General features: G+C 39.0%; 1 protein-coding gene across 11 annotated transcripts in view; it reads right to left on the reverse strand.

The window, feature by feature from the left end:
* The window catches only part of EBF1 (EBF transcription factor 1), a 390,763-nt gene that overhangs the window by 70,669 nt on the left and 297,645 nt on the right, over window positions 1–22,449 (reverse strand). For all 11 annotated transcript variants that reach the window (XM_040443447.1, XM_040443429.1, XM_040443441.1 and 8 more), the window contains exon 10: window positions 9,717–9,843. In XM_040443447.1, coding sequence (XP_040299381.1) covers window positions 9,717–9,843 — 127 coding nt within the window. The remainder of the gene's footprint in view (window positions 1–9,716; window positions 9,844–22,449) is intronic.

Consider the following 22,449-nt stretch of genomic DNA (forward strand, 5'->3'; position numbering starts at 1 on the left):
TTCAGAATTGTTAAGCCTCTTAGATGAGTTCCCATTTTTATTATGAAAAGTATGGTACTGCTTCACACGGCAGGGGAAAAATTCATGGAATTCATCGACCCTCCGTGGTTCAGGTTGAAAACAAAGAACTCCACACTGTAGCTGAATGTGCGTTTGGGAGCTATAACCAACCTCGGAGACATCGGGGCCTCTGAGATAGGAGGCCCTCAGAGCTAGGTCCACTCACTCACGTAATTGGGGTTGGCTGATGAGTCCCCACCAATGTGTACACCAAAGAATGTGGGTATAGGACTATTTACCTGTGCTGAGGTTTTCAGGAACAAAAAAAGATCAGAACCCAAATTCAAGGTATCTATGCTACAACAAGATAAAGATATAGCTCATTATAAGATTCTACTAAGATGTGGAATGATTATTAAAGACTAAAAATGGTTTTAAACTTATAACACCTTATTGTTTCCTACACATTAAGTGAAAAAACAAATTATCTAATATTATGTAAGTTATCACCCTATTTTGGTAATGAGGCAGATATATGCACAGGAAGAAGAAAGACATATGCCATTAAAAAATATTAACAGCTAGGGGCGCCTGGGTGGCGCAGTGGGTTAAGGGTCCGACTTCAGCCAGGTCACCATCTCGCGGTCCGTGAGTTTGAGCCCCGCGTCGGGCTCTGGGCTGATGGCTCAGAGCCTGGAGCCTGCTTCCGATTCTGTGTCTCCCTCTCTCTCTGACCCTCCCCTGTTCATGCTCTGTCTCTCTCTGTCCCAAAAATAAATAAACGTTGAAAAAAAAATTTAAAAAAAATTAAAAAAAAATATTAACAGCTAACATTTATTGAGTGTTTACGTTTATACTGGTAGAAATGTGAGCAATTTTAATATTATCTTAATTATTTTTGTATCGGTACTTCCCAAATTATCTGAAGTCAGTATGTACGACATTGCAATAAAGAAAAACAAGTTTTAATGCTCTAGTGGGCGCCACATCACTTAGTTTACAACTAACAGAAAGACTAGCATCCACACCACTGCAAACATGGACAAATAAAACAGAAAATAATCTTCCACCAAACATTTGGAATAAATCTTCGAGAACGAGGAAAAAAAAAAACGTGGTTTACTTACGGGGGGGGGGGGGGGGCCCAGGATGTTAGGGAAAGCTTCAACATGCATAGTTAAAAAACTGAAGGGTTAATTTATCATGATGCTGGGTAAAAACAAAAACAAAAGCCTTGCAAACCTCAAAATAGTTTATTGGCTTTGAAAACCAAATCATGTTATATCATACTAAATAGATTAGAGGTTCAAGACTTTATGGTGTTGCATTATGTTGGCAAGAATACATATAAAGCTCAGTTCCTACCTTTATTGTTAATAGGTTTCTAATCCCTGACCAGAAATTTATAGTTTAGAAATGGCAACACATCTTAAAGATTAAAGCCATGTGACAAATAGTTCATGTCCCTTAATAACCAAATCACATGCCTTAGATTGGGGAAGCTTATCTGCCTTTTCCTTCTATATGGTTTCATTGGTAGGAAATACTTTATATCCCTATTACATGAATGATGAATGGGACCGTTGGTTATGGTCTGTTATTTGCCTGGCTGTAGTCAATATGTTTTCTTTGGACAGGGATTTCTGTGATTTATCTCTCTCCCGGCCTTATCACTTATTAACTCTGGTAGACAGGAAAAAGCCAAGGTTGTATATAAGGCCTAGTGGCCATTTAGACCTCTAATGTCAGTGAAAATATCCCTTTTAATGATCCTGTTACACTAGCTACTCAAGTCCTGATTACACTCCACTCCAAATAGGAAATAAAGGTCATATTTCTTGGAAAGTATGTACGTAAAATATGCAAAATAATATGCTTCCTTCAGACCAGCTTTATTCTTTGCAGAAACGGCTTTCATTTTATAGATGTCACGGAAGTACAATGGGTACTTTTAGTGATTCTTGTTGCTGTTGTCCCCATTATGGCACCAACAGTGTTTAACTTTACAAATGCCAGAGGGTTCAGGATCACCTGAACCTGATATATCAGATCAGGAGCAATCACATTTTGTGAAAAAACTCCCTTCAGCAGAGGAGTGAGGCTTGGGACTTGCCCTCTGGATTGCAAAAGCAAAAAGAATAAATATTCCCTCTGCCTTGAATTCTTTTCTTTGTGTGTAAATGGCTCATTTGGAGTAATATTCAAGACATGTGGACAGGAGCAGCCTGTTAATTTTTCTTTCTTCTTGAATCTTTTCCAATTAGGACACCGCTAAGGCAGAACTGCTAGTCAAGTGTTCATTACACAGCCCTCTCTCAGCTGAATCCTAAGTGAAAACAATCTGATATAAGAGAAAACACATTCTTGCCTTCCTTTCCCTGATTCTTCCTGAGTTTGCTTAGGCCTGTCTTTCTAACAATTAACATATGTGTAGAATATGACCCTTTGCAGAACATTTTCATGCCCATTCTTTCCTTCACTGATACTCACAAGACCATTGGGATGCCCAAAGGAGGGATGGCCCCTCCCTCCATTAAGCTGAGGAAGCCAAAAGCCTGGTAGCATTAACCCCTCTCTCACTCCCTCACCCCTACAGCGAACCCATCTCTAGGTCCCGTCTATGTCCTCCTCAATACCTCTTGAATTTTCTCACTTTATTCCATCTCCACCCATTACCACCCAAATCAAAGTCACCAAATCTCCCTCCTAGACTACTGCAATGATCTCCTAACAGGTCTCCCAACATCCATTCTGGTTTTCTAAGTGCCATCCAGACAGAGAGTTTTGTTTTTGTTTTTTCCAAAATGCAAATCTAGTCATGTCCATTGTCATTCCTGACACTTCAAGGACTTCCCACTGTTTTTAAGATGGCAACTAAACTCCTCCTCTCCTTATGACTTATAAGACTTTGCATAGGCTTGTCCCTGACCACTTCTCCAGCCTTTTTTGTCACCGTTCTCCTCTCTCTTAGTTCTGCAGCCTGACTGGAATTTTCCAGCCTTCCAAGATGTCACATTTGCTCTCATTCAATGCCTTCTTACATGCTCCTCTCTGCTGGAACACTCATTCTCTTTCCTCAACCCCACACTTCTCCCACCCTTCACCTATTGCCAGGTTAACTCTTAATCATCCTTCAAACCTCAGCTGATCTTTTCCTAAGGAAAAATATCTCTAACTGACCATTTGGGGTTTCTTTGTTATATCCTTGTTATATGCTTGTTGGAACTCAGTTCCTGTTTTCTGGACACTTACCAGATTTGAAATAGTAACCTTATAAATATCTACATTCCCTCTTAGACCATAATACCAATGAGAACAGGAATTGCATCTTATTTTGCTCAACACTGTTTTAGAATATTGCCAAAGGTTGTTTCAAACATTGCCTAGAATAGAACAAGCAATCCAGAAATATTTGTGAGTTGAATGAATGAACAACAGGGAGTGCTAAAATAATAATTAGAGGCCAGGTCTTTTGATTCCTACTCTAATGACTAGAAAGAAATAATTTCTTTAATTATGATGAAATATGGCACTTATTTGATACCAAAAAAAAATTTGTTCTTTGGATTTTCAAAATGAACATTCCTATTATCTGCTTCTCTCTTTTTGAGTTTACTTTTAGGGAACACTCACACTGTACCAGGCACTATTAGCCCTGTATTACATATACTGACCCATTCCCTCCCAGATATAGGTACTATTAAAAGATTCCTATTTTACATGAGAGAAAATGAAGAATATTTACAATATGGAGCCAGCCCTATCTTTTTCTTTAACAGAAATTCCAACTACTGTGTTCTCCTGCATGTAAAACTTCAAGTAAAAGGGGATAGATTCTTAATTAACAGCTCTTATTTACATTCCATGTCATCCAGAGCACAAAAATCAATGAGGACCCATTGATCCTGGCAATATGTCAATCAATTATTAGAGAACATCTATTGCAAGTAAGATATGAGTCAAGTTGCTTCAACACAGTGTACAAAATAGTATAAGATCAGGGAAGGGTAATTCTTTTCTCATAGAGCTTGTAGACTTTTTGTAATTTGTGTACCTAAGAACAGAACAAGAGATCTAAAGACACAAGGAAGGGAATAAATAAATGAATGGTCTAATAAGCACATGCAACCAAAGAGATCCAAGGATATAAACTTTTCTAGTCAATCAAGATGAGCCATAGGGAACATCAAGTCTCCTAGTGCAATTGACTCATTTTACATTGAGGAAACTGGAATGTGGAGCATGGAAGCAATTTGTCCCACATCTCAGAGCCAGTTAGCAGCGGAGCTGGTGTTGCCAGGCCTCCTCTATCTCAGCCCAGTGCTCTGCCCACTATACTAAAATGGCCTAAGAATACTGCAGAAGGCAAACAGAGTCTGAGCCTGATCTTATAGGGGAATTACCATGTCCAGAATTGCTAAATATGAAGTGACCTTGAGACCTGATGCGGAGACTGGTTTGAGTGGAGCTGAGTGCACAGGGAGCCATAAGCTTGGTCAAGCATAGGGGTTGGGCCACATCTCACATACAGTGGGCAAAAGGGGAAGCCTTCTCTGCAGGGTAAAGCTATGACAGTGGCTTTTTGGAAGCCTGATCTGACAATGAATTAGTGTAAGAAGAGGCCACGGAACATGAGATGCATTAGGTACAAGCTCTTTACTTCTGCCCTATAACTGATAATTTTGTTTATCCCCAGGGTGGCAGCCTTCATTTGTGGAGGAGCGTTTCAAGAACTAGAAACAGAGTCTTCTGGCCTTGAACCTTTTGAACCTGGAGTTGAAGCAATTATAGCCTAAACACCTTTGAAAGGGCTGGTGATAGACTGTACCCATGTTACTATGGCCTCCAGAGGAAGGGCTGAAATTTGAATGGAAGCAAAAAGACAGGTATGTGTTTTTCCTGAAAATTCAGCATCAGAGAACGTTATAAGTCAGGGCTGCCTTATAAAAATATTTATTGTTTGAGGCTATTCCCGAGAAAGTATTTGTTGTATCAAAATTGTTATATTCATATTTATAAATCTCTTTTTCTTGCTACTTTATTCATACTTTGCTCTTTTTATTTGTGGTTGGTTAGTGCTACTTGTTTCTTTTATTTATGGATGTCTACAGTTTTGTTACTAAAATCCCTAAAGGACATTTCTTAGCCCTCTAGGAAATGATGGTGAAGATTAAAAATATACGTAAAATATCTATACCATGGTAGGGACTCCGCAACAAAAGAAAAGATTAATGAACAATAGTAATGGCTATCATTTATTAATGGAAACTACTAGTATCTGGCTAGGTGTTCATACTAGCTCACGAAAGGTGCTTTACATACATTTCCCTGATACTAAAATGAACCCCAGTAAGGGATTATTCCCTTGTAAAAATGAGGCAACTGTGGTTCAAAACCATCACATGATGTCCCCAAAATAACCTCCATAGTAAGTGGTAGAGCTGAGCATTCGATCCAAACCCACCACCTCTTGAAACCAAGCCCTCAATCACTAGGCCATATTGTCTCCTTGGGAGTAAGAGAGAAAAGAATGGGAGGAGGAAAGAACAGGGGGAGAAGGGACGGAGGAAGAGAAAGGGAAGGAGAAGAAAACAAAAGGAATAGGGAGAAAAAATGGAAAACTTGGAAGACATGGCACATATCATCAAGTTCCACAGAGCTTATTTAGCCAAAATGGGCCCTCCTACATGCAAAGCTGTTTTGGGCAGGAGGTACAAACAGGAAGTATTTCCAGGAAGAATTTTTATTTCGAAGTTAATTCTGAGACTGATACACAGGGATGTGGGTTAGTCCTTCTACAGGGGCAGGAAGTTTGGTGAATAATCCTTAGACTGGCAGAACCTGGTGGCAGAATGATCTGAGAAGTGGCCTAACCCAAATCTGAGCTGGGACATGATCATTCCGCTGGGGCTTTCACCATCTGGCAGAGCTGGCAGTCAACAGCTCTCCATGCACACCTGAGCTAATCAGACACATCCTGATGGCTTATTCTTCTAGTCATTGTTTCCCCAAAGATAGGAGCCTTTCCCGTGGAGAAAGAACTGCAATGATGTAAAACTGCCTTTGGATTTGGCCACTTCTTATCAAGAAAACCAACTCTAGAACTTTGAAGAAGCTTCTGAAGCCTCCTTAGAGTTCTTTATCAACTCCCAAGGTTACTTAAAGCTTAGCAGGAGAGATTACAATTCTAAAAGATCCAAGGCTCTTAAAAGATGTAACAACAGCAGGAAAACAAGCTGCAAGAACAACAAAGGTACTGGAGAGACCTCTTTCCACAGAAGTGGAGGTTTATCGTGGATTTACTTCCTATAGGTCTGACTGACCACACACTATTAGAGGGCTTTGAAAACAGTCCTGTCATTAGAAGGAAATGCTATTCCTTCTATCAGGAAACATTATTTAAAATTTAAAGTCATCTCTGCCCTGAACTTACATAAGAATAACTGGACATGATAAATAAGATCTGGGAAGTACTATTTGTTCTGCTCAACTTGGGATTCGCTTTGCTCCCTCACTGGGCAAACACAGAGACCTGCACATCTGGTGACTAAGAATGCCTCCTGCGTCCCTGATCTGAAGAACCAATGATGGAGAGCAGCGTTCACACTCCTTATAAGTGGAGCCAGCTTGCAGGCAATCTGTGTTTAGACAAATCCTTTCCTCCTCCCCCAAAAGTCTGCCTTTATTTGCATAGATTAGGCCATGCTGTTCCTGGCTCAATTATGGATTCTTAGAGACTTCGACATATACACACCCAAACTCCCTCACACACTCAGAAAACTGCAACAAATTCTTAAGTGTGGGTTGTGAGGTTCAGTCCTAGGATATCCCCATCCCCCCCCTTTTTAAGGGAAAAATTTCAAGTGCCATTCCGCTAAGAAACAGTAGGGTTGGCTTACCCCGTCCAAAAAATCAAGTTTCACACCTTGAAATGCTATGGAAGTTAAAGAAAATGAAGTGGGAGCTTCTGCAGGCAGATAGAAAAGGACTGCTGCACATTTACACTGACCTGAGTGGTTGTTCTGATACAAAGAACAGAAAGGTTTTATGACCCATCTCTGCCTTGGTTGGTAAGTGGTAACAAGGATAGAGGTAAACTGAGTAAATCACAGGGGCCAGCAGCACCAGCCATGAACAAGTGACCCTAGGTAGCAGCATTTAATGCTAATCAAGAAGCCATGTTTAGTTCACCAATTAAAAAAGATCCTCTTCTGTTAGAAAAGATGTAATGTCACAGCAAGCTAATAGCCAACTCTATCAGTGGGGAAGTTTTTGTGTTAATTTCTTCAAAATTTTATTTTCCGACATGGAGAGAAGTTAAATTCTCTCCTAGAATACTTAAAAGACTAAGTCGCTTTTCTATTTCCCACAGTTTGAGGCAAAATCAGCAAAAGTATTTTTTTATATGTTAAATTTCCTGCACACTTGCACACGTGCATGCACACCAAGGATTTATCTCTCTTATCCTTAACTACTTTGCTAGACTTGCAAATCTGCCGCTTTTATCTTTGATCTTAATTCCCGTATGATACAGGTTTTCCAAGATGTGATTTCTTAAATTGATGGCAATTTTTTTTAATGGTTAAAAAAAATCCAAATCATAATGGGTCCCTAGCTATTTTCTTTTGAGAACTTAAGTAATTTAGTGAGGATGATTTTTTTTTTTCTAACTTTTATGGCCAGGTGGCTCAAGGGGATATTTTGTTGAACACTGATTAAAAATAATTTCTTCTAAATGAGACCTGACCACAAAATGGAACCATTAATGGGCAGGGATGTTGTCACCAAAGCGGAATCATGCCTGATTGCCTCTTGTACCTCCTACCACACAAGCATTTTCTTCTTCTTCTTTTTCTTCTCCTTTTTCTTGTTCTTAATAGCAGAGTAAATAAGCAGCCAGCAAGGCCTAAATGTTTTTGGCCAAAAACAGAGTCCCAACTCCTCAGAGAAAACATTTGGCCTCTGTGGTTTTGTAATATGTTCCAGAACACCGAGTTCAGTGAGGAACATTGTGAAAAACTCCCATCCATCGGAATGATGGTGGGGAATGTTACAGTATCAGAAGTTTCAATTGGTCCTTTTCCTGCAGGCCCATAATGAGGCTTGTAAAAAAAAAATAGTGCTATGTGGAAGTTCTCATGGGAAAAATGAATGGCAAGAAATCCTAGCTTTAAAAGAAACAGCTAATCTGCTAGTTTGATTGTTCTTCAAAACTTACACTGAACCAATGAGCCTAATTAAAAACACTTGGCCTACTTCTATAAAGCATCATAGCTTTCTCTATGCTTCGTTTGTATACACCACAAAACTCCAGATAGACTATTATTTTTTCAAGTGCTCACTAACAAAGTGCTGACTTTGTTGGGATGGCTGAGCTAATTTCTTGAACTCAGTGTGAAACCTTAGCTAAACAAAATTGTGGTAATTTTCCTTAATTTGTAAAAGTGATTGGAGTGCAAACAAAATTTTCCTCTTGGGTCAATCCTATAATTTTCAATTAACTAAAACTAATCGTCAGGCAGGCACCAAACCTGCATTTTGTTTAAAGGGCTGGGAGGCATTTCCAAGGGTCAGGATGCATTAATTGTTTTTATAATTTTGAGAGAGAAGGAAAGAGAGAGAGACTAAGAAGCATAGCTGGTTTTATCCCTAGTACTAAAATACAAAAGGAAAGATGCTTTGAGGTAAAATGTTACAGCAAAATAAAATTTGTCCATTTAATTGTATGGTTATAATTAGGATGTGCTAAGAGAGTTATCTCTTCACTGTCCTGGAGCCTCTTTGTGTGAGAGCAACTTACGCTCTATACTTAATCAGGCCTTGTGGTCGTCCATTGAATGAAGATGAAAAGGTGGGACAAGTTCCTGGACACAGTTATGCAGAAGTGACAATACAAAGCAGAGGGCCTAGAATGTCACTTCTCCCAGTGTGGTCCCTGGACCAAGATCACCAGCCTCACTTGGGAGCTTGTAATAAATGCAGGGTCTCAGGTCCCACCCAGAGCTACTGAACCAGCATCTGAATTATAGAAAGATCCGTGGGTGTTTGGCTAGCACATTGTAATCTGAGGCTCTCCTAAAGTACACACTGGACCCTTAGGCTGCATACTTGCATTTCCCCAGGGAACCTGCCTGTTTCTCTCCATCTGTTGGGTGATCAATTCACATTCACTCTGCAACCTTAGCTTCTTACCACAAGGCAGGTCCATGTGCAAAGACTGTTTGGGGAGGGCAAAATGCAGTTTACAGGAGAAGAAAGTGCCAACTCAGAATGGAATATGAAAACTACCAATTCTCTTTAATACAAATGCGATGACCAGGCTAGAAGAAAGTTGTACTGCACTAAAGCACATCCATAACTCCATAAAGCAAATAAACCACAACACAGATGGCTTAACATCCAGATAGACGGAGAATTGTCTAGAACTTCTTCCCCCTTTCTTATTTCTCATGCTTCTTCTTCAGGTATCCAACCACTTATTTCCACTGATCCTGTCGTTCAACATGAACACCCAGATGAAATCTTAAATAAGGATGATAACAACAATAATAATAATAACAGCAAGACATGTAATCATCTATATGGTGAAATGGACAAAGAAAGAGGGTCTTGGAAACTAGATTTTAAAATAAAATGCACACGTATACATATAAGATAAAGTAAAACACTCACAAGGCCAAGGAAAAGCTGTGTCCACCATCTGCAGTGGCTCTTACCTGTGTAAATGAATCTTCCTGGTGTTCCTTTGCAGAACTGTTTCGATTTGTAGGACAATGTGACTTCTACAACACCAGGGATGTGCCGAGGAGGGGTCTGCACACGGATGGCATGAGGAGTAATCAGCTAGGGAAGACATGGGGGAGAAAACTGTCACTGCAATATGTAAAGGACTCATTTCACAGCCTTCCTATCAGCTCTCAATAAACAAAGCTTTAAAACACATAATTAACCTGTCAGTGTTTACATACTATCTTGATGGAACCTGTATCAAAGACACTGACAACAATATTTATAAGCACTCTGAGCACAGCCACAACAACTTTATCTGAGTTTCCCTACAGAACGGGCACTCTGCTTCCTGGTTTGAAAAGTGAACATGGCCTAATGGAATGATTCATCCACTACAGGATATCCTTTGGAAAATCTCTGTTTGAGGCAGAGACCCAAATCAGAGCTGAGCTCTACCATGCCTCTCCAGAAGTGGGTGGGCCTGGTGTTTGAACTAAGCCCTTAAACATGTGGAAAACACAGAAGTAGGAAATCAGTGGGCCAAGGCACTCTGATTAGCTGCAGAGCACACGTATGAAATACCCCTAAAGACCATTTGGTGCATTAACTACCAGAGGCACAATCAAAGAGCTTTTAAGGGGAAACCAAAGAATCTGCCTCCCTGGAATAGCTTAGAGATCTGGCAGAACTAAGGACTGTCCATAAAAGGGAAATGGAAGTTTGGGGAGGGGGCTGGAGAATGATCACTGGTCCATTATGCAATGCCACGTGCACAATGAGAAAGTTCATTTCTGAACCCTGCTGGCAATCAGATTACACTGAGAAGCAGAATTTATTTTTTTATTACTCTTATCTTTGCTTATATAACTGAAATGTTATTAATGGCCATAAAACTGGCATTATCTGGTTCTTTGAAAAATCCAGCTCTGGTATTTGACTGGTTGACCTCTGATGGTGCTGGATTCTACATGTTCGCTCTCTGTGGTATCTGCATCTGCCCACTTCTTGATTCATATCAGGTTCATTTGATTCAATATTTTTGGTACTGAGTCAGTATATAATGGATTATCGCTGGAGTTTGTACTAACTTATGTTATGGGGATAACTTAGAAAATGCTTTTGTTTTAATGTGCAAACCAGACCAAATTCAAATTTTTTTCCCCAGAGAATTACAGGTAACACTATGAAAGAACCACATGTGACACTATAAGAATCAAGGTGTCAGCCCCTGGGTCCCACCCGGGTAAACTGTCCTAACACCAAGTCCTAGGGAAAAGAATCTGAGAAAGTTGCTACTGTGAAAGTCCACAAGTAATTTCTGTCAAATGCTCATTCTTGAAACACAAACAAAGGCCATCTGCATAAAAATCATTTTAACTTAGTATTTAGAAATGTCTACTCCAGGGCACCTGGGTGGCTCAGTCAGATAAGCATCAGACTCTTGATCTCTGCTCAGGTCACGACCTTGCAGTTTGTGATATCGAGCCCACATACGGCTCTGTGCTAACAGCATGGAGCCTGCTTGGGGTTCTTTCTCTCTCTCTCTCTCTCTGCCCCTCTCCCACTCATGCTCTCTCTCTCAAAATAAATAAACTTAAAAAAAAAAAAGAAAAGAAAAAGAAATGCCTATCCTTTTCCACAGAATGTGTGAAGCCCTGGTTTATTTGCTGAAGACACAGAGAAGATATTTCAGTTAAGATCATGCTTCTGTGGAACGCCTAGAGACCTAGTTCATATCTATGGCTAAGAGTTTTGAATGACTAAAGTTTCAATCGGAAAAACATACAAAAAATTATTTACTTAAAATTTTGTCCTTTTTATATTTAATTTCTTTCAAAGTCATTGTATTTTTTCTAAAATCAGCAGAGTATATACACTTGAATTTAATCTTGGTAAATCAAGATCATCATTTGGAATACTTCATATCATATCTTGCTGTAAAATAGAAAAGCCTACTGAGTGACTACTGAGGCATGAGGGACTGTTTTCCCCTCACTAAATGGCCCTGGATAGCTGTGATTTTTAAATTATTTCTATTTTGTTCAGTTTCTTGTCTTTTTTCTCCTCGTGTCCTTTACACCTTCTAATCTGGTCTTCTAATCTGTAAGCATCAAAATCAGGAAATCAAGTTTACTAATGTATAGAGCATAGAAGAAGGAAAGAGCCTCTGAAGGGCAGTAAAAGATGAACTTTCAAAATCAAGTGCATATTGAATCTCAACTAGTCAATAGCGTTTCTGCAATGCTGGGAATCAACACTTGGTGGGTATCTAGGAGGTATCTACTACGCTGCTGAGGAACTTACATGCAGACACTAATTTGGTCAGAATAATGACCAAATTATTGTTATCATTATCCCTTTTTTTTCAGATGTGCAAACACAATCCTAAAATGACTAAGTTGCTTGCCCAAAGATAACCCTTGTTAGCCAAGTTAGAGCAAAACCTGACACTGATGCAGTGCAAAAGATGGCAGCAACAAACACTTCCTACCTAGAGACAAATTTTTTTTCTCTATGATTCATTGTTAAAGGAAGTAACAAACTCATTTTTTTCAGATTCCAAGACTGTGTGGGTGTTTTTTTCTATCCCCATGCTATATTCATTTTTCACTTGCTGCCTGGTCCTTGGCTATGTTTTTGATTATGGAAGTCGCCATATTGCTATATTCCAAACAGGTGGTATGCTTCCATTTTTAAGAGTTACTTGGGATGTAGAGTTACACTAATTCACAAGAATACTTAGAACTTTCAGCCAGTTAGAAAACACTTCATCTGCCTTCCCTTTCAGGGGAAATAAATTTTAAAAGATGGAAAGATATTAATAAATAGATGAATAGAAACATCTTTTTTAAGTATAAGGACTTATAACTTATGAGCTGCTACGCCAAGGAACCAAGTTCATGGGCTTTCTGAATTGATTACATAGGACTGCAGTGAAACTACTGACTTAAGAGTGAGGTGTTGGCATTAAGCAGTAGGCTCAGGAAATTGACACAGACTTTCATTTACGATTTCACTTTCAACTTTAATCAATTGCCCTAACTAAAGCAGAGATTCCTTCCTGAAATAACTATCCTTCACAAATGAGGTAGAATATGAATTATCATTGAAGAATGAATTTGTTGATGTTTTCCTTGCCGTGGATGTTAGTCTGCAAACAGCCTCTGGCATTGACACATGATATTGATGGTTTACAGGGGAAAAACATTTTTTCTAACCTCCATCAATTTGAAAGCATAGGCTTATTTACTAATCACTCAAAGAATCATAGACTTTATTGCTGGAAGAAATGCTAGTAATCATTTAAAACTAGCATTCTCATTTTAACAGCTAAAGACACAAATGTCTAGAAAAATCTACTGGCTTCAAAAATTGACCCAACATCTTAGGGGAAGAACAGGGTATAGATCTGGAAGTCTAGAGCCCAAGACAACCACCACCACCCCACCACCATCCCAGGATGGATAATTTCCCACATTGTTCTAACATGGTTGAACTAAGGCAGCCACTCCAAGCAACAGAAGGAGGAAGGGCTCTGATAAACCTAAAGTTTCCAAACTCCCATCATTGGAATACCACTCTCTCAGTTTTGCCATTTCTGTATACCACCTATACAATTAAGTACTTAATATTTTAAAAGTCAATTACTTTTTTGTTTAAAATAGCTTCTTTTAAAAGGAAACTCTGTATCACTACCTCATCTGGAAAACTGGTATCCCGGCCCAAATAAGAAGGTATTATGGAAGGTAATTTTAAAGTTAATATGATATTCTAGCTAAATAATGTTGACAACCTGAAGGAGTTTATTGAAAGGGGAGACTAGCCTGCATTAGATATTACAGACTTATTTGCCCCAACTGAGATGTTTTCCCTTAACATAAACCTGAAGGATTAAAAGACAAAAAATAATAATAATAACTTTCTCACTATGTAATTCAGTTCTGCTCGATGTCTGTGTCAAATCCAACGTTGTCTCCTGTACAACCAGAGACACATGCTCCATACTTTGGGAAATACTGTTCTAAGTGATTAGAGAACAGATTCACTCTTGACTTAACTTCCTTAAGTTGCAAACCAAACGAGTTGAGCTAAAAATAAATATTTTTATGAAACTCTAGCATCGGACACAACTTTCTCTCTTGTTGGAAGTCTCTACTTTCCTCACTTCTGTGACACTAATTGTAAGACCTAAGACATGCCTGTCTGTTGGTTTACAAAGCCTTTTCACATTCACTATCTTTTAAAACTCATCCCTGCAGGATATATATTCCGGGTGAGAACAGATGAAGGTCAAGCAAGCTTAACGAATATTATTTGAAACACTAGGAAGAAAACCAGTATCTTTTGCTTGTAAATAAGTGTTTTCTAGAGTTCTTCTCTTATTCATTGTTTCCTCAGTTGCTAACTTTTCCTTTCTGCCAACTTATTAACTATTGAAATTTTACAAATTTTGTTCTACATTTCCTTCTCTTTTTACTTACTTAATATTTCTTGAGTTCATTCATTGGCTCAACCACCTCAGCTAAACTGACTTCTAAATCTACACCTGTAGCTTTGATCTCTTTGGCCAAGCACCAAACTTTTATTAGCAACAGAGTAACAGAATCTCCCCAACATGTCTTATTGCCACCTCAATTTCAATGTGACACAAGCTAAATTTATCATCTTGCTACTTATAAGTATATTTTTTGCTCCCGTGTTCCCCCTCTCAGTTAAGGGAATGCTATCCTTTGGATCACCCAAAATAGAAAACGTAAATCTTCTTTATTTCTTCTCCCTTCAATATTTCTTTTACTCATTTTGATTTTTCTTCCAATGAACTCCACTGGCTCTTTGCTTCACCACTTTCTTCTGCTCTGGTTGTCACCATTTCTTACACCATTATAATGGTATAATTGTCTTTTATATGGTCTCTCTCTATTTCCACTTTTTCTGTCAGAATTCTCTTCTTCAAATACAACCTCATCATGTTGTTCCCTTACTCAAATGCTCGTGCCACCTTTACATACAGTATATAATTCAAACTCCTTGGCAAAATATTCAGGCACTACAAGGCCTGACAGCCAATTTCCCTTTCTAGTGCTGCTTCCCACTTTGCCTTTCCACATCCTGGGGGTAGGGCATGTGGACACAGGAACACATCACAGCCTTGCCTAGCACCTTTGCTTTGTTCGTGTTACTTATTGCCTAAACATTCCCCTACTGATATTCTGCTTGTTCTCTGAGACCATATATTCTCTCTTCTAATAAGTTTTACCTGATCTTAAAATTCAGAGACAGAGTTACCTGCACCTTTATATAATTATGAGTTATATATAATTTATATAATTAAAAACTTATAAGAATCTATATCATTATGACACTTATACTATAACACTTAATATCTGATTTTACTCTGTGCCATAAGTATTTTCTTACCCATATTTCTCCCATCAGATACAGTTCCTGAGATCGGTGACAAGGTCTAATTCATAATTGTATCTTCTACAGTATCCAACTTAATGCTTTACCTACAGGATATTTCCAAAATATTTCTGGAATAAATACTTAACATAAATTAGGCCAGAATTCTACAGGAGGCTTGACTCCATTAGGCATAGTAATCCCCATCCATAAGCGTTCACTGTTCTTAACCTGATAATATTTAACTCTCATTCCCTAACTAAATTGCTCTTAAAATGAGTTATCCAACTGGCTCAGCACTCAGGTCCCTGCATGAGACCACTGCTCAGATTTCATCTAAGCGGCAAAATAGAAGAGGATGTCTGAAGGTCTGTGACTCCTGTGAGAAGGAATAAGATGAAAGGAAAGAAAAAAAGGTTAAGAAAGTAACACTAAAAAAGTAGCCAACAAAAGAACAACGCTAAATGTTAACAGTATTTATTTCTGGACTGATGACATTCTATGTGATTCGTCTTCTCTCTCTCTCCCCCCCCCACCATCGTGTGTGTGTGTGTGTGTGTGTGTGTGTGTGCATTTTGTGTGTTTATCTGTGTATGTGTATGCACTTGCACAGGAAATAATCATGTAAATAATTCTGGAATAAATAAATTTGTACATTCACAGGTATTACTTTTATTATGAGAAAAAATTACTAAATATCAAAAGTATAATAATACCAGTTTTTGTGCAATATGTATTACATGTAATCATATAAGAAGTAGATATACATCTGCGTGGAAAAAAGACTGAAAGGAAAATCATCAAAGTGTCCAGAGACGTTACCACTAGATTGCAAAGTTATAGGTAATTTTATTTTTCTCTGCGTACCTCTTTGAATTCTCTAACCTCTCAACAATAAGAGTGCATTAATATTATAATCAGAAAAGCTAATTTTTAAGTGTGGCATTCTGACGAATGCCAGGAGAGGCTGCCAGCACACCAAAGACATGAGGCAGCAGCGACCATGCTCCTTCCAAGCTGCTGGTGTGAGCATCGTCTCTTTCCAGACTCAGAGAACTAGAGCTCAGGCGTCCAGTGCTGGTCGGCCAGGTGAAGCACCCTTGTGGTGAGAGATGGAGCGCACACCCAGGGCAAGTGGACGGGGCCTGTCCTCCACAGAAGTGTAAGAAACAGGAGAGAGGAGGGGTGTCTGGGTGGCTCAGTCGGTTAAGGCTCCGACTTCAGCTCAGGTCATGATCTCACAGCTTGTGAGTTCGAGCTCCGCGTCAAACCCCACGCCGGGCTCTGTCACTGACAGCTCAGAGCCTGGAGCCTGAATCCAATTCTCTGTCTCCCTCTCTCTGCCCCTCTCCTGGTTGTGCTCTGTCAGTCTCTCTCTCTCTCTCAAAAATAAACTTATAAATAAATAAATGAGAAAGAAAGAAAGAAAGAAAGAAAGAAAGAAAGAAAAAGAAAGAAAGAAACAGGAAAGAGGAGCACTTCTGCAGATAAAGGGAGGGTTGTGGAGGGTGCCGGGAGGTGGATACAAACCTCCAAAGAGGCAGTCTGAAATTTCTGGAAGCCCAGAAGAAGAGTATGGGAGAGAACAATTCTCTAAGTAGTTTTTATAAAAGCCTCTTGCAGGATCAAAAGTCCCACCCACATGGTAGGTAAAGGAGAGTACCCAGTATTTTAAAACATTAATGGAAACATGTTGCAGAATTCTGGGTAAAAAGGTCAAGTCTTCAGTATTACTGTCCTCTCTGAGAGCCAGTAGCACTTCTAGCTCACACCTAAATGGAGGACAGTGGTGACCTTGACAGTGGCTTCTGCAACAGTGGCCTTTTGCTGTCATCTAACTCCGTGCCAAGTGTTGTGCAAGGCTCCTTCAGTGATTTCTGTCCGGCAGCATTAGGGGCAGGGATGGGCATTAGCTGGCTCACAAATGTAGAAGATGAGTTTCAGGCAAGTTAAGAAATAGGCCCAAGGAGTGGCAAGTGTTTCTGACTGATGGTCACCATTGTACAACCACAACTGTCCCTCCCGACTACTGCTTATGGTTTCTCCGTAATTGTTGTTATGTGCAATTTTCACCCTGTCTCCGCTGTTGACAGGATGGAAACGGTCCTCAGCTTCTCCTACATCCTCAAAGGTTCTGGGAACATAGTAGGTACTCAAAATAGCCTTTTTGGTTGTTGAGAAACTGGCTGAGAATTATTTCTCAGCAAAACAGGAAAGAACAATTCCAAGATAAGCCTTTATGCATGTTTTCTAACCAATGGGACTATATGAAATGAATGCAACTTGAAGTTCCAAGCCACAAAGCCAAAAAAAAAAACTGGGATTACTAGAAAGCATACTAGTGATTTTTCCTTACTAACCTTAGGACTTAATATTTTGGCCATTTGGGCCTGAATCACTTTCAACACTAAAAAAAAAAAAAAAAAAAAAAAAAAAAAATGTCCAAACAGCAAAGACTTAAAGAGGAGGGGTAAAAAAACCAGGCAAGGCAACATTTCTTCTCCGGAGAAATAATTAATACTCATGACGAGAAAAAGCCTAAAGTGGGGTCTGGCACAGTGGTCTTTACATGTTACCCACTCAAGGTTCTAACATAGGCTGGCCCATCTGCATATGGGCCCATTGTCACTCTCTGTGCCTCAGTTTACTCATCTCACACTGCACTGGCCTATCTGCTCTGTGGGAGTACTTATAATAATGTTAAATATGCTTTGTGTTTGGGTAGCACTTCTCTAGGGACCCTAAAGCACTTTCTAGATTAATTTTTTAATTTATGTATTAATAATTCTCACAGCATTCGCCCTCCTCCTCAATTAGGATAATAATATCCATCTCTTTTGAGATAGGCAGGGGGTGCTGAGTGATGGACATAGAGCAGACATTTAAATAAGAAAACTGTAGCATAAAAGCATAATTAAAGCTCCAAAACCAAATTGACTAAGGATTTTAAAGAGACACCACAGTAGTAGTGACCAAACAAGCAAACTTGTTTTTCCACCACTCTGGAACATTTATCTTTCTATAGTTAAATATGGCATTTAAAAAATATGGTTTTCAGGAGTTCCTAAAGGAAGCTGAAATATGAAAAGTGTATATGCATGGCGACCGTGCTGGCTGAACCTCCATATTATATCCTTATTACCCTGCAGTGGACACAACATAAATCAGGGGGCGCCATCTTCTCCTGAGTTCCTCAGTGTATTCTGCTTGTTCCCTAATCAGAGTTCTCCGGGTTTTGTAACACAGATTGTTTCATTCCCAAGAATTGCCTGTCTCAAAGGCAGTATATGATTTCTCAGAGAACGTGAGAGAAAGCCAGTGGAGGCATTTACTGTTTCACAAACATTCTGGTTTCCCTTTGTCCTTTCAAGAAAATAACTTTAAACCAATGTTTAACAAAATATGTTGGGTCACATGAATTCCCAAAGATAAACTTTATGTATGAATGTCAGAGGAGACTTAAAACTAAAGTCTCGGGAACTGAGTTAAATATGGGATTTAAAACCTAGCTTTTGAAGAGTCAGCAGTATTCTTCGCAGTGTCTGAAATTTCTCTCATGCATAGAGCTAGACACAGATCACAGTAGAAAGATGTAGACACATTTTCCTATTTATTGTCTGCATCACCCAACTAGAATGTAAGCCCCATGAGGATATGCACTTTGTCTTCCTTGTTTTCACTACTATGTTTCCAGTTTTAATAGTGCCTCAATAATACTTGCTGAACATTGAATGAATAAATACTGTAATGCTATTAACTACCACTAATAATTTTGGGTAAAGAGTCAATAAAGTCACTTGTGAATCTATGAAGAAGAAATAATACTACTCCATTCAAAAAACTTTTCACTGAAAAATTCTGTTACTTTAATCCTCCCCTCCCCCCCCCCCCAAAAAAATTTCAAGCTTCCTGGTATCCTAATTGAGCATTCATAAAAATATACTATCTAATTCTTCTGATCGAAAAACTAACTACGTCCCTAAATCAATGCAGTTAATTGTATAAAACAAAACAGCAACAAGATCATATTTCAAAATAACAGATTTGGGAGAAAAAAGGCTAAAATAAATACATTATACTTGAACTACCTTTGGTTTTGTGGGTTGATTTATTTATTTATTTTTCAGTAATTTCTTTTTTAAATAAACTTTCTCTAGCTCTTTCCCAGGATGTAAATCTTGTGCCAACTGGGCCCCATTAAAGACTGGATCCCATCCTGACCATCTGGGAGCTGGAAAAGCATTGGTGAGTTCCTGAGGTCCAGAGTATTCCAGAAGGAGAGGACTGGACACCAGTAACGCCAGCCCCTGTGGTTTGAAACTACACAATGAGCTCTTTCTCAAGGTTTGTTTTTCTAAATTCAGTTAAGAAGGAACATCATTCCCTACTCGGGCCTGGCTCAGGGTCCAGGGTTGCTGCTTGTTTGTTTGAAAATTAAAATATAAAAGAAAAAGCAAATCCAGATACATTTATGGGAGAGACTAAATGTTTGTTATCAAAGCTGGTGGTTGGCAAGGCAGAATATTTGCCTATGGAGTCAGGAAAGAAAAATATAAAAGCCAAAAGACTGTTAGATGGGGTAGCAGGGAAGGAACCCACCTTTTTAAGGTCTTTGAAAGTTCTAAGAAAAGGATATCAAAGCTATAGGCTACTAAACAGAGATTCGTTTTATTTGATGGTATAGGTCACATTTGCATATTGTATACACTGATACTTGCACATATATTCAGTAATTCCTCATTCAACATGTCCCTTCAAGAAGTGAGCTCCACAGAAAACCAGAGCCAAACCCCTTTTAATAGCGTGCCACGACAGCTGCTTTCACTGGAAATCTTCAGAAGATGCATTACACCCATCTTGCTGTTTTAGAGAGAATATATTGAATATAATTGCCATCTCTGTCTTGATGACTCAGGGCCACTGTCATTATGAACAGTCATTAATGTGCCACACAGTAATATAGTTCTGCGTCTGCTTTTTAGGTTTTCCACTTCTGCCCTTCACATTAGGCTGTCATTTCTGCTGTCACTGAGCCTGCTTCTAACAACCTGCCTTTAGTTCGCTCCTTCTAACTTGCTGTGACCTGGGAAAACTGATGATAGTTTATTAAAAATTACTGCTCTGGTTACCCCTAAGTGTGTTATTTTCTGTATTTACTTCTTCTTTCTTTCTTTTTTTTTTTTTTTTAATGTTGATCTATTTTTGAAACAGAGAGAGACAGAGCATGAACAGGGGAGGGTCAGAGAGAGGGAGACACAGAATCTGAAACAGGCTCCAGGATCTGAGCTGTCAGCACACAGCCCGACGCGGGGCTCGAACTCAGGGACCCCGAGATCATGACCTGAGCCGAAGTCGGCCGCTTAACCGACTGAGCCACCCAGGCGCCCCTCTTTTTTTTTTTTTTTTTTAAGTAAGGTTATGTAACAGTTTTTCTGGATAAGTGAGGTTTTACTACATTCTTATTGAATGGCTAAAAGATGACCCTGGACTAACACAGATTTTGGTTCAAGTCTAAGCTTTGCAAATTACTAGCTGTGGAACCTTTGGAAAGTCACTCAACCTCTCTGGCATTCAGTTTCACTATCTGAGAAAAATGTAGGACAGGGGTGGGGACTAGCAATCTAATTAATCTAAGGATTAATTGACATAATGCTTATAATGAGTTTCGGAGAAGGTCTCACTGATACCAATCACTTAGAAAGTGTTAGTGTTGGGGCACCTGGGTGGCATAGTTGGTTAAGCGTCCAACTCTTGATTTCTACTCGGGTCATGATTTCGTGGTTCAGCTGGTGAGATCGAGCCCCGCATCTGCCTCCTTGCTGTCAGCAGAACCTGCCTGGGATTCTCTCTCCCTCTCTGCCCCTTCCCCGTGTACACGTGTGCATGCTCTCTTTCTCTCTCTCTCTCTCTCTCTCTCTCTCTCTCTCAATAAATAAACAAACTTTAAAAAAAAGAAAGTGTTAGTTTTATTATTACTTAACCCTCACCATAACCAACAGATTCACACTAAGGTATTTAAGTGCATCCTTATTGCACATTACATCTAAATATAAACTACCTAATCACACACACATTAAGAAAAACTAAACTGCAATCTATCTATCTGGTACTGACACTTTGAAGCATCACTGAATACAACAGTTGCTAATAAGAAGCATTTGTCTGAATGAACGAATGAATGAATGAATGAATGGTGTCACCCAACCGTATTTTATACAAATTAATGCCTCTGACATGTAAAGATCTGTGCTAAACATTGTGTGAGATTAAGCTGAATTTAGCATGGATCCTGCCTTATGGGAAAGAACATCCCCTTAAATCACAATAATTAAAGATAGAAAGTTATAAGGAACTTAACATGGTAATGATAAGACCATGTAGGAATTTAGGATGAAGAGAAAATATTCAATATCTGAACTGTAAGGAAGATTTCACAGAAAAAAAAGTGGTATTTTACTGGATCTTAAAGGGCAGAAGAATTTGGGCACAGAGAGGAGGGAAGAGCATTATGGAACAAGGAATGGCATAAGAAAGACAAGAGTACAGGCAGAAAAAAATCACAATGGGTATAAGGAGCCACTAACAACTCAGTGTGACTGAAGCATAAGATGAATAGTGCACAAGGATGTTGAAAAGAAAGGTCAGAGCCTTAAGGGGGTATGCTTGAATCCAAAACTAAGGAGTTGTGGTTTTAAAAAAGAGGAAGCCAGTAAGGTTGAATAAGGAGGAAGGTTTTAGTTCAGACCAGCAGGGAGCCATTCCAGCAATTGGCTTTGAGCACACGTATGAAATGAACACAACACTGTACAGATATCCATTTTCTTCCTAAAAGTCACATGACTGCAGCCAGGTGTAAATTTGTCTTTGATTTATGTTAAAATTAGAGAGGCATCACACTTCTGTGGTTTCCATTTTCAAGTGATAGGCACATATGGGTACTTCCTGAAAGCACTACAAACAACTAATGGACAATGTCATCTTAAAGTTGTTTTTAACCATCCCATAATTATCAACACAGAGGATAGATTTCAAGTGCCTTAGTCATTAAAAGTAAAAATATGGACTAAAGCTTTTTTAGGAATAAGGTGAGCATGGTTGTAACTATGTAACTACATTAAAGATCCCATTAGAGTATTTTAAATCTGTTTTCTGAATATGCTGGCTCATTTCAAAATGATTCCCCATAAAATAACTTGGGCTTGAAAGGTGTTCTTCAAAGTCACATTCAAAGTTTAATGCAACTGGTTCAGACTGCTCCTTTTATTCCTTACAAATAAAGTATAATTTTACATTAAGCATCTTCTACTTAATAGGTGA

This window comes from Herpailurus yagouaroundi, unplaced genomic scaffold (genome assembly GCF_014898765.1).
Source record: "Herpailurus yagouaroundi ecotype Mexico unplaced genomic scaffold, PumYag 29, whole genome shotgun sequence".
In the NCBI taxonomy this organism is placed as follows: Eukaryota; Metazoa; Chordata; class Mammalia; order Carnivora; family Felidae; genus Herpailurus; species Herpailurus yagouaroundi.